This window comes from Polypterus senegalus, chromosome 3, assembly GCF_016835505.1.
Source record: "Polypterus senegalus isolate Bchr_013 chromosome 3, ASM1683550v1, whole genome shotgun sequence".
Taxonomy (NCBI): Eukaryota; Metazoa; Chordata; class Cladistia; order Polypteriformes; family Polypteridae; genus Polypterus; species Polypterus senegalus.
This window is the reverse complement of record NC_053156.1, coordinates 20,428,195-20,442,920: the sequence shown is the minus strand read 5'-3', so window position 1 is coordinate 20,442,920 and position 14,726 is coordinate 20,428,195. Positions and strand designations below refer to the sequence as shown.

The 14,726-nt window shown below is 41.1% G+C and overlaps 1 protein-coding gene across 1 annotated transcript in view; it reads left to right on the top strand.

The window, feature by feature from the left end:
* The first annotated feature begins 9,278 nt into the window (after positions 1-9,278).
* Positions 9,279-14,726, top strand: part of csad (cysteine sulfinic acid decarboxylase) — a 113,520-nt gene continuing 108,072 nt past the window's right edge. The window contains exon 1 of the mRNA XM_039746753.1: positions 9,279-9,362. Coding sequence (XP_039602687.1) covers positions 9,326-9,362 — 37 coding nt within the window. The 5' untranslated portion in view covers positions 9,279-9,325. The remainder of the gene's footprint in view (positions 9,363-14,726) is intronic.

Here is a 14,726-nt window from a genome sequence, read left to right as displayed (position 1 = left end):
GAGGCAAAAGTTTGGTGAACTTTTTGCTCGTAAACCGAGTTGTATGTGTACCGAGACGTTCGTGAACCGAGGTTCCACTGTATATATATATTGTGGCGTACGGCCGGGCTCAGTGACCGGCCAGAACGCCCTTTGTTATATGCTCAGGGGGAGCAGCCATGGACGGTGCAATACCTCCCCCTGGATGCTAGATGGCCACCCCCCTGGGTTGAAGCGATGCCTCGGGTTCCCGCAGGGCTCCATGCTGCAGCTGGGACTCCTGAGGCCGTATGGGCAGCATATTCGCCACACCCGGAAGTGCAGCCGGAACTCGGTGATCAACCACCTGGAGCACTTCTGGGTGGACTATGAAAGGGCCCAGCTGCCACTGCTCAAGGAGCCAGAATCGGGAGGAGGAGTGGTGGAGGAAGAAAAAGAGTTTTGCTTGGTGTACTTGGTGTTTGTGCTTAGGACTGCGTACTGCATGTGGGAGTGCGGGGAAGACGTGTGCCCAATAGGTGAAGAAAAAAGAAATAGTTTGGTTATCTTACGTGTGCCTCTGTGTCCAGTCTGTGTCGGGTCCGGCGGCTATATAGTGCCTTATCACAATATATACAGTATATATATATATATATATATATATATATATATATTTAAAACAGAGTTCAGTTTTGAAGTTTAATAGGGAGACATGTTAATTGCATTAAAACATCACATTCCCACAAGACTGTTTACACACATGGCAGTCCTTCTAGAAGACGGCTAAGTGCACGTCGGGAGCATTGGAGTGAACAAAAACTGTGAAGGAGACCTCTCTGTACTTCATCTTTGGTTTTGCACACATAATTTTTAGCTTCAAGCCAGCAGACAAACACACCTGGTCAAAGCTGCAATGACAAAGGGCTCAAAAAAGTGCAAAGTGAAAACCAGGAGAGAGAGATGGATCGTCACAGGTGAAGAAAGTGAGCATGCAGCACAGAACACAGTGTGGTTGAGGCAAGTTGAAAACATGAATAACGAATAAGGAGAAGAAGATGAACGTGCAGCAAGGGATGAGAATGACAGGGTCAGTGGCAATCACACTTCGTCAGTGCTGACAAAGCTCACTCCGCACCCTGGTAATGACTTAACACCCAAGAGAGCAACTCTGCCAGTCTGCACAGGTACTAAAATCAGATGTCCACTCTTGATGTGGTAAAAATTCTTACTGATCATATTGTAAATCCTTGGAATTTGTGTATGTTATGTGGTGGGCCTGTGGATGCTTCAAGGGGTCCACTGATGAGCTGGACCTCGCAGTTCAAAAGCCCTGCTCCACCACTGATATGATCTCAGATGAACAAATACATGAAGTAAGCTCATGTGGACTGCTGAAGGTAAAACAGATTGGACTCTGATGGACTTGTCCACCCCATGGCATGCTGGTATATTTCATTATAATTCTTTAATACAGGGGATTCAGTGTGTATCTAGACTCCTTCACTTTCTGCGCACTTCACTGCATTGTAGATTTAATTTTAAACAATACATTTTCCATTTTGTTCTCATAAATCTACTGTACGCTCAATAACCCATAAAAACAAAGTGAAAGCATGTCTTCAGAAAGATTTTCACATATATTAAGAATCAAAAACCGAAATCTCTCATTCCTAGAAGTATTCAGACCCTCAATTCAATACTTTGTAGAAGACCCTGCAGCAGCAATTCCAGCTTCAGGTCATTTTTTGGTAAGTCCCTACCAGCGTTACATCCATTCTACAAGTTAGATTGGAATGGAAAGCATCTGTAAACTGCCATCTTCAAGTCTCTTCATACAAATATGATGGGGATCAAGTCTGGGCTTTGGCTGGACCACTCAAGGACACTCAAAGACTTGTCCCATAGCCACTCCAGGGTTATCTTAGCTGTGTGCTTCAGTTTATTGAACTGTAATCCAGGTTGGAAGTGGCGTGCACACTGGAGCAAGTGATCTTCAAAGATTTGACTGCATTCATCCTTCCCTCGATACTGACCAGCCTCCCTGTCCCAACATCACCAAAATGTTTCACTGCAGGGTCCTCATACAGTTGTGCTTGAAAGTTTGTGAACCCTTTAGAATTTTCTGTATTTCTGCATGAATATGACCTAAAACATCATCAGATTTTCACTCAAGTCCTAAAAGTAGATAAAGAGAAACCAGCTAAACCAATGAGACAAAAATATTATACTTGGTTATTTATTTATTAAGGAAAATGATCGAATATTACATATTTGTGAGTCACAAAAGTATGTGACCCTCTAGGATGATCAGTTAGTTTGAAGGTGAAATTCGAGTCGGTGTTTTCAATCAGGTGTGAGTGGGCACCCTGTGTTATTTAAAGAACAGGATCTATCAAAGTCTGCTCTTCGCAACACATGTTTGTAGAAGTGTATCATGGCACGAAGAAAGGAGATTTCTGAGGACCTCACAAAAAGAGTTGTTGATGCTCATCAGGCTGGAAAAGGTTACAAAACCATCTCTAAAGAGTTTGGACTCCACCAATCCACAGTCAAACAGATTGTGTACAAATGGAGGAAATTCAAGACCATTGTTACCCTCCCCAGGAGTGTTCGACCAACAAAGATCACTCCAAGAGCAAGGCGTGTAATAGTTGGTGAGGTCACGAAGGACCCCAGGGTAACTTCTAAGCAACTGAAGGCCTCTCTCACATTGGCTAATGTTCATGTTCATGAGTCCACAATCAGGAGACAACTGAACAACAATGGTGTGCATGGCAGGGTTGCAAGGAGAAAGCCACTGCTCTCCAAAAAAAAAATTGCTGCTCGTCTGCAGTTTGTTAAAGATCACGTGGACAAACCAGAAGGCTATTAGAAGAATGTTTTGTGGACGGATGAGACCAAAATAGAACTTTTTGGTTTAAATGAAAAGCGTTATGTTTGGAGAAAGGAAAACACTGCAGTCCAGCATAAGAACCTTATCCCATCTGTGAAACATGGTGGTGGTAGTATCATCGTTTGGGCCTGTTTTGCTGCATCTGGGCCAGGATGGCTTGCCTTCATTGACGGAAAAATCAATTCTGAATTATATCAGAGAATTCTAAAGTCAAGTCAACTTTATTTATAAAGCACTTTACCTACAACAGCCGCTGACCAAAGTGCTGAACATAGACTAAAATCAATTTTAAACAAAGACAAAATAATAATAAAGTAAAATGCCTGTATTTGATATAGCGCCTAACTAGAGTTCAAGAACCCCCCTAGGCACTTTACAACACAACAGTCATTCACACGCTGGTGATGATAAGCTACTATGTAGCCACAGCTGCCCTGGGGCACACTGACGGAGGCGAGGCTGCCGAACACTGGCGCCACCAATCCTTCCAACCACCACCAGCAGGCAAGGTAGGTTAAGTGTCTTGCCCAAGGACACAACAGCTGCATTCTCATGCCGGGAGCCAGGATCGAACCTGCGACCCTCCGATTGCTGGACCACCCGCTCTACCGACTGAGCTACTGCTGCCCTAAGTAGATAAAATACAATAAATAAAACACAGTAAAACAACTAAACAGAGTTTACACAGAGTACAATCAACTGCTCACACAGGATCAAATGCCAAACCAAAAAGGTAAGTCTTAAGAGCAGACTTAAAAATGGGCAGTGAGGAGGCCTGTCTAATGTGGATCGGCAGTGAATTCCAAAGCCTTATCCCCCAAGCGCTTTCGCGGAGTCCTAAGCACATCCAGAAACAGCTGACCAGCTGATCTGAGTGAGCGGGAAGGAGAGTGCATATGCAGCAGCTCAGCGAGGTAGGGCGGAGCACGCCCATTTAAGGACTGTGACAGATTAGGGTTTTCTCGCACCCTTGTACCCTCAGACCACACGTCAGACACCAGATAAAAGTCCAAATAATTGATTTATTATAATAATAAGTGCACAAAGCACCTTCCACTCCCAAATACTCAATAAACAAAACAATACAATAATCCAATCCTCCAATCTCCCAGACGCTTAGCCACCCTGCCTCCCAACTCAGCTCGTCCGTCTGGGATTTCCCACAGTCCTTTATAGTCCTTGACTCGGAAGTGTTTGTCCCTCAGTTCATGTGACTTTCTATCACTTCCGGGTCAGGTAAAACTTCTCTTTTTCTTCAACCTGGAAGTACGTCATTCCTCCCATTCACGTAACCAGGACGCACTTCCAGGTTATAGGGCACATACGAGTCTACGAGCCTCGCTACAGCGACTCCTTGTGGTCCCCAAGGTATCCAGCAGGGCTGTGTATAAAGACTACAAAGTCCATGAGGCCCTGCTGGAACTCGGGGCACGTCCATGCTGTCGAGAGAGCTCCTCGGGGCGGCCGGGGGGTGAGGGCCGGCAACTCTTGCCGGACATCCATCACAGGACTTAAAAACAAATAAAGAATCTTAAAATGAACTCTAAACTGAACAGGCTGCCAGTGCAGTGAGGATAATATAGGTGTGATGTGCTCATTCTTTCATGTGCCAGTTAAAAGGCGTGCAGCAGCATTTTGCACCAGCTGCAGCCGAGACAGGGTGGACTGGCTAACACCAACATACAACGAATTACAATAGTCCAATCGGGTTGTAATGAAGGCGTGGATTACTGTTGTAAATTGATCTTTGGAAAAAATGTTTTTTATCTTCGCCAAACGTCTTAGCTGATAAAAACCAGATTTCACCACCGCACTGATCTGACCGTCCAGTCTAAAATTCTCATCTATCCTAAAACCCAAATTTATAATAATAGGCGTTCCATATTGTGCAAGGGGACCCAAATCCACAGGAGTAGAAATAGACCCACTGGTGCCCCCAGGACCAAAAACTATAACTTCTGTCTTTTTTTCATTAAAATTTAAAAAGTTCACTGCCATCCAAGCTTTTACCTCTTCTAGGCACATAACCAAGGTTTGTATGGAATAAGCATCCTTGCGTTTGAGGGGTACATAAACCTGAGTATCGTCTGCATAACAACGGAAAGCAATTTTATGCTTTCTAAGAATAGAGCCAAGAGGTAGGAGATACAAAGAAAATAGTAAAGGACCAAGTATGGAGCCTTAGGGAACCCCACACGATAGTGAAGCAGAGGAAGATCGGAATTCATCTAGCCTCACTGAAAAAGTTCTTTGAGTCAAGTATGATTTAAACCACGCCAAGGCAGTACCACGAATGCCCACACAGTGCTCCAGACGAGATAATAAAATACTATGATCTATAGTATCAAAGGCAGCTGTTAAATCGAGCAGAACTAAAATCACATAATCCCCTGAGTCTGTTGCCAAAAGGATGTCATTAAAAACCTTCAGTAATGCGGTTTCAGTACTGTGAAATAGCTTAAAACCAGACTGAAACACTTCGAGTACATCACCTTCATCTAAAAAGGCTTTCAATTGAATATACACACTTCTCTCCAAAATTTTGAGAGAGAAGGTGGGTCATGCAGCAAGACAACGACCCTAAGCACACAAGATGTTCTACCAAAGAATGGTTACAGAAGAATAAGGTTAATGTTTTGGAATGGCCAAGTCAAAGTCCTGACCTTAATCCAATCGAAATATTTTGGAAGGACCTGAAGCGACCAGTTCATGTGGGGAAACCCACCAACATCCCAGAGTTGAAGCTGTTCTGTACGGAGGAATGGGCTAAAACTCCTCTAAGCCGGTGTGCAGGAATGATCAGAAGTTACCGGTAACGTTTAGTTGCAGTTATTGGGATACTGATACTGATACCAGATACTGAAAGCAAAGGTTCACATACTTTTGCTACTCACAAATACTGTATGTATTATTCGATCATTTTTCTTAATAAATACATGACCAAGTATAATATTTTTGTCTCATTTGTTTAACTGGTTTCTACTTTTAGGACTTGAGTGAAAATCTGATGATGTTTTAGGTCATATTTATGTGGAAATATAGAAAATTCTAAAGGTTTCACAAACTTTCAATCACAACTGTAGTTCTGCCCAAAGAGCTCAATTTGTGTCTCATCAGACCAGAGAATTGTTTTTCCTTGTGTTTTCAGAGACCATTAAATGATGTTTGGCAAACTTAAAGCAGGCAAGTCACTCAACAGTAAACACTACATTGATAGGAGTGCTGCTCAGATGGTCACCTTTCTGACTGGTTCTCCCATCTTCTGAAACTCTGTTAGAAATTCTAACAAAAGTTTTGGGTCACATCCTTGACCAAGGCCCTTCTTACCTAGATAGATAGATAGATATGAAAGGCACTATGTAATAGATAGATAGATAGATAGAATGAGAGGCACGATAGATAGATAGATAGATAGATAGATAGATAGATAGATAGATAGATAGATAGATAGATAGATAGATAGATAGATAGATAGATAGATAGATAGATAGATAGATATGAAAGGCACTATATTAGATAGATAGATAGATATATATGAAAGGCACTATATAATAGATAGATAGATAGATAGATAGATAGATAGATAGATAGATAGATAGATAGATAGATAGATAGATATGAAAGGCACTATATAATAGATAGATAGATATGAAAGGCACTATATAATAGATAGATAGATAGATAGATAGATAGATAGATAGATAGATAGATAGATAGATAGATAGATAGATAGATAGATATGAAAGGCACTATATAATAGATAGATATGAAAGACCTTGGATGTCACAATCCCTCCTAATCCACTAACAGTTGTGTTTGGTGTCCTTCCAGATGGGCTTTAAGTCGAGAAGGACAAACAAACTGTGATTGCCTTCACTACACTACTGGCACGCAGACTTATTTTGCTAAACTGGAAGAATCCTAACTCGCCTCTTTTAAGTCAGTGGGTAACTAATGTCATATTTTATCTGAAATTTGAAAAACTCAAATTCTCACTTAGAGGATCTGTATAAACGTTTTACAAACGTGGCAGGATCTGATCAATATCATTTTAGAATAAGCATTTAAATTGAGGAAGTGGGTTCTCTCCCCTCTTTTTTTATAATATTTATTTTTATTCATTTATTTACTTACATATTTTTACTATTATTAAAGTTTTACTCTGCTGACCTAGCTCTCTTTTCTCATGGGTGGGGATTGATTTGTTTCGAACCTAGTGTTGTTAAACTTGACTTGCATGTATGGAATGTTATCTGATTTTCATTGAATTAATAAATTGTTATAAAAAGGCACTATATGATACATAGATACAGTAGATAGAACTTTATTTTTCCTTATGGGGAAATTTGGCTTTTTTCAGAAGTTCTTTAAATGAATAAATATACAAATACATAGATAAGTAAATAAATAAGTAAATATGCACACACACACATTAGTCTGGACACACACCAGAATGATTATAAAGAAAGAAAATTAAAAAGAAAGAAAACATCTGACTTGGCCATCCCAGTCTCAGTAAGGCACTATAAAGGTGTTTTGCTGTTGGTATAAAGGACCAACCGTTTCTTCACACACTTCTGCTGAACATTTTGTTGTCTGAAAATCCTCAGTGTTAGTGAGTCTGAGCGAGGATGTGCAGCATTGTTCATCATGGCACTCAGTTAGTCAGTTTGTCTGGACAGCCAACTCTAGGAAGAGTCCAGGTGGTTCCAAATTTCTTCCATTTTCCAAATCTCGAGGTCGCTGAGCTCCTGGGAACACTCAGAGCTTTGGGGATGATTTCATCTGCTTTGCCCTGCTCTGTGCCCCACCAACAAGTTGATCAGAGACATCTACGGAGAGTCCCTTGGACTTCATGGCTTGTTTTCTGTCCTGACACGCGGTGTTAATTATGTGACCTTCTCTACACAGGTACTCCTGTGTCTTTCTAAATGATATCCAATCGGCTCAGTGTGCCACATGGGGACTCCAATCAAGCTCTACAAACATCTCAAGGAGAATTAAAGCAAACAGGAGGCACCTGAGAATAATTTGGAGGGCCACAGCAAAGGGTCTTCAAAAACAGAGAGATTTTCAGTTTTGATCGGCAGTAAATTTGCAAACCTGTATGAGAACATGTCTTCACTTTGTCATGATGGGTTATGGAGTGTACATTGATGGGTAAAAATTGCAAATGTATCCATTTAAAGTTCAACCTACAACACAATAAAGTGTGCAGAAAGTGAAGGGGTCTCTTTTCACTGCATGTCAGTAATTGTTGAATTTTTGAAAGGGTGGTATGGCATCTTAAATTTCAACGCATCTTTAATTAGAAGTAGAATGGGATTAGGATGATTTCTTTACTGCTTTGTTACAACTTTATGAAGCACCCTAAGATGACTTTGTTATTTATTATTGTTATTATTGTTCGCTTCCCATATCCTAAAGACACACTAGTTAGGCTGACTGGCCACATCAACAGAGCGGTGGTGCTGTGGTTGAGCACCTCCACTGGCATCCAGAAGGTTGCTGGTTCAAATTCCACTACTGTCAAAAGTGATCCTACTCTGTCGGGGCCTTCAGCAAGGCTCTTAACCTGAAAATTGCTCCAGGGGTGCTGTTCAATAGCTGACCCAATGCTCTGACCCCCAAAATGGTCATGCGAAAAGACAATTTCTCCTCCGGGATTAACAAAGTACAGTACATCAAAATCAAATCATGTATATAAATATATAAATGTATATGAATGAGTCCTGACAGGCAACCCTCCAAAGACAGCCGAGAACTTCGGTGAGACAGATGTGATCGTGGATGGATAGATGAATGATGAAGATGACATTATACTGTAGTAATAACTTATTTGTCTGCGCTTATACTATACAAATTAATGGGCACCTGCCCTCAGATTGTGTAAATTTCTTTGGATGGAAGAATTTGCTAAATCCATAAAAATGAAGGTAATGGTTAATTCCACGTGAAACCACGATGCAATGTTGTCAGAGACAATATTAGGAGATCAGTGTCCTTTCAGGCAGTGACCACTCTAAGCAGTAGGAATTTTCCATCACCCTCTCCTCCCAGTGTGCTTTCTGTGTCACCTGAGGTAACTGTGGGGTGGCATCTCCATAACTTTGCAGACCTCTTTGGACATGGTAATGGGGCCAGGACAAAGTGCTCATGAAATCGGAATATGGATTGGTCCTATTTGTTTGTTTTTTTTTGTTTAAATAATTAAAAACCTCCAACCACCAAAGTGGCTCAAAGATAACACAAAAGTTAACGTTTGCACAGAATGCCCCCGAATAACCCTGCCTGCAAATATCACGTTGTTTCACCCGGGTCAAGTGACTCAGGCAGGAGGTGGGGTTTGTACTATCACTATTGATTGGCTTGTGACGTCACAAGGGTGCTTTATCATTCTGTACACTATGCGCACTTTGAAATAAACCTGAAGAAGACACTTGGGAGCACACGGTCAAGAGGTGGACACACACAATGCCTGGCCAAGGTGGACTGGGGAGCTGCACTTCTGGTAAGCAGAGCTACAGAACTTGGCATTTTTGTTCATAAATGGTGTATTTCACTGTTCTAAAATATAAAATGTTTATTTGGTATTCACTGTTCTAAAATATAAAATGCTTATTTGGTAGGCAGAGTACGCCTATGACCCACTAATGAGTGGGTGCTCCCTATGCACCCTGGTGCCCATTTCACCTCGCTTTAAGGGTACAGATGGAGGCAGACTTATCTTTCTGCCATTGTTACACAGCCCCAGTTTATGACCTTTTGAAACATTACATTTGGAATACGTTCTTGGTATTAATGTGTCTCTTTTCACCACTTTCATTGTTTTCTTGAGGTTCATCCTCTCCATTGTCAATCAGTAGAGTCTCTGGGTTAAATTGGGTGATTGTCCCATGTAAGTTGGATGTAAACGGACCTGAAATGAATAAAATAAGATGAAATAAACATGTCGGGGAGCCGTGTTGTGCACTTTCTGGATGTTCTGAGCAGTTACAACAGGCCTGGCCAACCCACGGGGACACAGTTATACCCTTATTGAGGGTAAATGTCACACATGCATTAGGAAGTTTATCTTTGACACGTAAAATAAGTCACTAGGTAGTGTGGTATACAGGAGGACTTTAGAGACCTTCAAAACTCGACTTGATGTTATTTTAGAAGAATTAAGTGGAGAGGAGCTTTATTGAGCTAAACGGTGTGATCTCGTCCAGATTGTTCTAATGTTCTTATATTTTTAGCTAACCTGAGCTCGATGGACTGAATGGACTGTTATGATCAGAGACAAACTTCCAACTCATAACACAATAAGGACTCAGGAATAACAGAGCACAAGTCAGACGAGTTGTTTCATTGTGGTGGGCTCTGTCATGAAGGTCCTGGCAGCTCACTACTGACTGCTCCTCGAGAAATCCCATTGGCTGTCATCTGCTGGGAATATCAGTGAAAGGAAAATTAGACTGGGGCAAATGAGAGTAAACATTAAAATGGATGTTTGGGAAGAGAAAAGGCTGTTGGAGAGAATAAGGCAGAAAAGGCAAAAGGCGACCCAAAGAGATTCGTTATTTTAGTATTAAAAGACCCGTCAAGGAGCAGGTGAAGAGTATTAGGAATGGTCAAGGTGCATTAATATATACAGACAGTGAAATGGCAAATGCCCTAAACTTGCATTTTTATGAGGTCTTCACATTGGAAACCTCCCAGCAATAACAGGGACTACTAAGGAGGTACTGAGTGATTTGGAAATTGTAGAGAGAGAAGTGCTGCTTAGATTAAATAGGCTGAAATCTAACAAACTACCAGGACCAGATAACATGGAGAGCTTAAGGAGGTTAGTGAGAGCAGATAGAAACCTGAGCCACACATTTTAGATGATCAGTGGTACACTGGGGAAATTCCTACAAACTGGAAAATAGCAAATATTATCCCATTACATAAAAAAGTGATTCAAGTAACTACAGGCCAGTAAGCTTAACATGCACTACAGGCAAATTCTTCTTCTTTCAGCTGCTCTTATAAGGGAGCAGGCTGCTCTTATCCTTGTAGGTTACCTTCTTCTTTCGAGCTGCTCCCGTTAGGGGTCACCACAGCACATCATCTTCTTCCATATCTTTCTGTCCTCTCCATCTTGCTCTGTCACACCCATCACCTGCATGTCCTCTCTCACCACATCCATAAACCTCCTCTTAGGCCTTCCTCTTCTCCTCTTGCCTATCAGCTCTATCCTTAGCACCCTTCTCTCATTATACCCAGCATGTCTCCTCTGCACATGTCCAAACCAACGAAATCGCGCCTCTCTTACGTTGTCTCCCAACCGTCCAGAGGCAGTTATTAAGGCAAAGGTTGAGAAGGACATGACAAGAACAGGAGTCAGCATGGGTTCAGACGAGGGAGGTCATGCTTTTCTAAATGTTAGAATTCTATGAGGAAGCAACAAAAGGAAATGAACAGAAGTGCATATGAGATATGAATGTTGATTTTTTGGAAAGCATTTGATGAGGTGGCTAAGCATCAAATTAAAAGAAGTGACAGTTCATGGTGTGGTGTATAGATGGGGGCAGAATTGGCTCAGACACAGGAAGCAGAGGGTGATGGTGCAAGTAAGTTAAGAGTGGTGTCCAGCAGGGGGCAGTGTTAGAGCCACTGCTATTTTTAATATATAGAAATGATGCGAATAGGAATATTAATAACAAGCTGGTTAACTTTGCGGATAATATGGCAAGATAGGTGGATTTGCAGATAATCGAGAATCCATGAAATCATCACAGAGGGACTTTGACAGCAGGCATGCTTGGGCAGATTTGTGACAGATGAAGTGTAATGTCAGTAAATGTAAAGTATTACACATAGGAAGTGGAAATGTGAGGTGTGAATACACAATGGGAGGTCTGCAAATCAAAATGAAACCTTATGAGAAGGATTTAGGAGTTGTAGTGGACTCGACGCTATCAACTGCCAGTGTTCAGAAGCCATGAAGGAGGCTAACAGAAAGTTATATAGCGCCTTGAAGTCCAAGGAGGTTCTGCCCACGCTTTATAACACACTGGTGAGGCCTCATCTGGAGTTGTGTGTGCAGGTTTGGTCATCAGGCTACAAAAAGGACATAGCAGCGCTAGAGAAGGTCCAGAGAAGAGCGACGAGGCTGATTCCAGGGCTACAGAGGATGAGTTATGAAAAAGTCATAAGGAGCTTAACTTAAAGTTGTTGTTCAGTCTCTGTTTTTAATTAGACCCCCTACTTTAACTAAGCAAGCACAGGCGAACCTTATTGAAAACATGTCTTGGCTACTGAGTGCAGGCTGATGGGTAAACATTCGCAAATGTATCCATTTAAAAAAGCGTGCAGAAAAGGAACTTCGTGTTTTTTATTTTTTTAATAAATTTGAAATCATGTTTTTGCCTTGTCATTCTGGAGTTTTGAGTGTTGCTTGATGAGGGAAAGAAAATAATTTGAATTAATATAAAAAAATATGGCAAAAGTGAAGGGGGGGGGGTGGCTGAAGACTTTCTGACACTCAGATGGTATTAAGAGGCCTCATATGAGCTGAGAATACGCTCCAACGCCATCACACCACCACCCACACCAGCAAGTACCATTGACACACGCCTGGGGGGATTTACTGACTCCTGTTGTTCACTCCGGAATCTGACCGGACCACCTGTATGTCACAGCAGGAATGGCAGTTCATCAAATCAAGTGACACTTTCCCAAACTTCAGTCATCAAGTGCACACTGTGACCTTGCTGACAAGAGCGAAACACAGTATGGGTGTATGCTGCCCGTCTGACATTTTGTTCATTAAGAGATGCCCTTGTTTGTGCCACCATTACTTTTCTGACACCTGGTCACTCTTTTCTACCCTCTCTGAGACTGCAGTGCGTGGAAATCCCAGGAGAGCAGCTGTTTGCACAGTCTCCATAACTGGTACCAATGACCATACCACGGTCAAAGTGGCTGAGATCACAAGTCTTAGCCATTCTCATGTTTGGTCAAACAACCGCTAAACATCTGGTTATGTGAGCCATGACGTGCAGAATGGATAGCAGTCATTTGATTGGCTGTTAGGAGAATCATGTGATTTGTGTAAACGAGCCAGTGGACCAAAAGAAGTGCACAATGCGTGTGTGTGTGTGTGCGTGTGCCTCTATGTGTGTGTTTCTTTCAATTAGCACTGAACACTTTCTGAGACCTGCTGCTCTCCATCTGGCATGCGTCCCCCTTTCTCCAAAGTAGACAGCATTCTGTCACAACACAAATTGAGACTTGGATCGCCTTGTGCCTCCTTTCTGCCATTTCTGTGTTAAAGCACAGCCATTTCACACATTGTGCAACGAGCTATTACAGGGTGAAAGTTTACTGTCCGCTCCAAGGCACGGCTCTGAACTTTCATCCCAAACACACCTTTTTTTTTTTCCTTTGGTTGCTGTTTCAGCAGACAAGCCGAGAACTTCTCTAACGTGAAACAGGTGAGGAACAAAAAGAAAGCAAAAACACGCTGGGCACATTAAACCCTGGGATAAAGCACAGCTCTGCTGTAAAGAACCAAATCCATTTACTTGAGGTGTTAAAAGAAATAATGCAAACATCTTTGAAAAGGCACTCTTGTCCTTCCAGATGACATCTGCCTGCTAGCTGATACCTCTGTGCAATGCCACTTGGAAATCACAAGGCAAAAAAGTAAAACGGCTTACATTTTAGAAGCAGGAACATTCCTTAAGTCACTCGGGGTCACACCAAGAGTCTGAGTTGTAGGATGAGCTGCAGACCACAGTAATTTGATATAGAGACCAAATCAAGGCAATTTACACAACCAGCTCAGTGATTTCTGGGTCTGTGAAGAATCAGCACTACCAGGGGAAGTGACCCCCTCAAGGCATGCAGGGAAATTTTTACTTGCACATCCAACTGGTATGTAGCATGGGGCCACTTTGATGTACCGTGAGAAACAAGAATTTATTCAAATATATCATTTTATTTCCTTTAACATAAACCATAAATGAGCCTGCCAGATATACTATTTACCCCATTGTCATATCACTTGTCCAGTGACAGTCCCATGGCATTGGCACCATTAGATAGATAGATAGATAGATAGATAGATAGATAGATAGATAGATAGATAGATAGATAGATAGATAGATAGATGTGAAAGGCACTATATTATAGATAGATAGATAGATAGATAGATAGATAGATAGATAGATAGATAGATAGATAGATATATAGATAGATGTGAAAGGCACTATATTATAGATAGATAGATAGATTTATTATATCTATCTATCTATCTATCTATCTATAATATAGTGCCTTTCACATCTATCTATCTATCTATCTATAATATAGTGCCTTTCACATCTATCTATCTATCTATCTATCTATCTATCTATCAACAAGTGTCTTTCATATCTATCTATCTATTATATAGTGCCTTCCATATCTATCTATCTATCTATCTATTATATAGTGTCTTTCATATCTATCTATCTATCTATCTATCTATCTATCTATCTATCTATCCTATAGTGCCTTTCATATCTATCTATCTATCTACAGGGAGTGCAGAATTATTAGGCAAGTTGTATTTTTGATGATTAATTTTAATATGGAACAAACACAGTGCTATCAGTCAATCCAAAATGTTAATAAACCTGAAACCTGAATGTTTCACAACGGAAATGTGAGTGTGAACATCATCAGGGGAATACATATGTGCGCACAATTATTAGGCAACTATTAGTGTGCAGATTTATTATGCAACTAAAGGAAAAATGAAAATTTTCCCATCTCACTTGTTTATTTTCATCTGTCATAGTGAGAATAATAAACAAACACCTCAAAATTTACAAATAAACATCTCTGACATTTAAAAAAA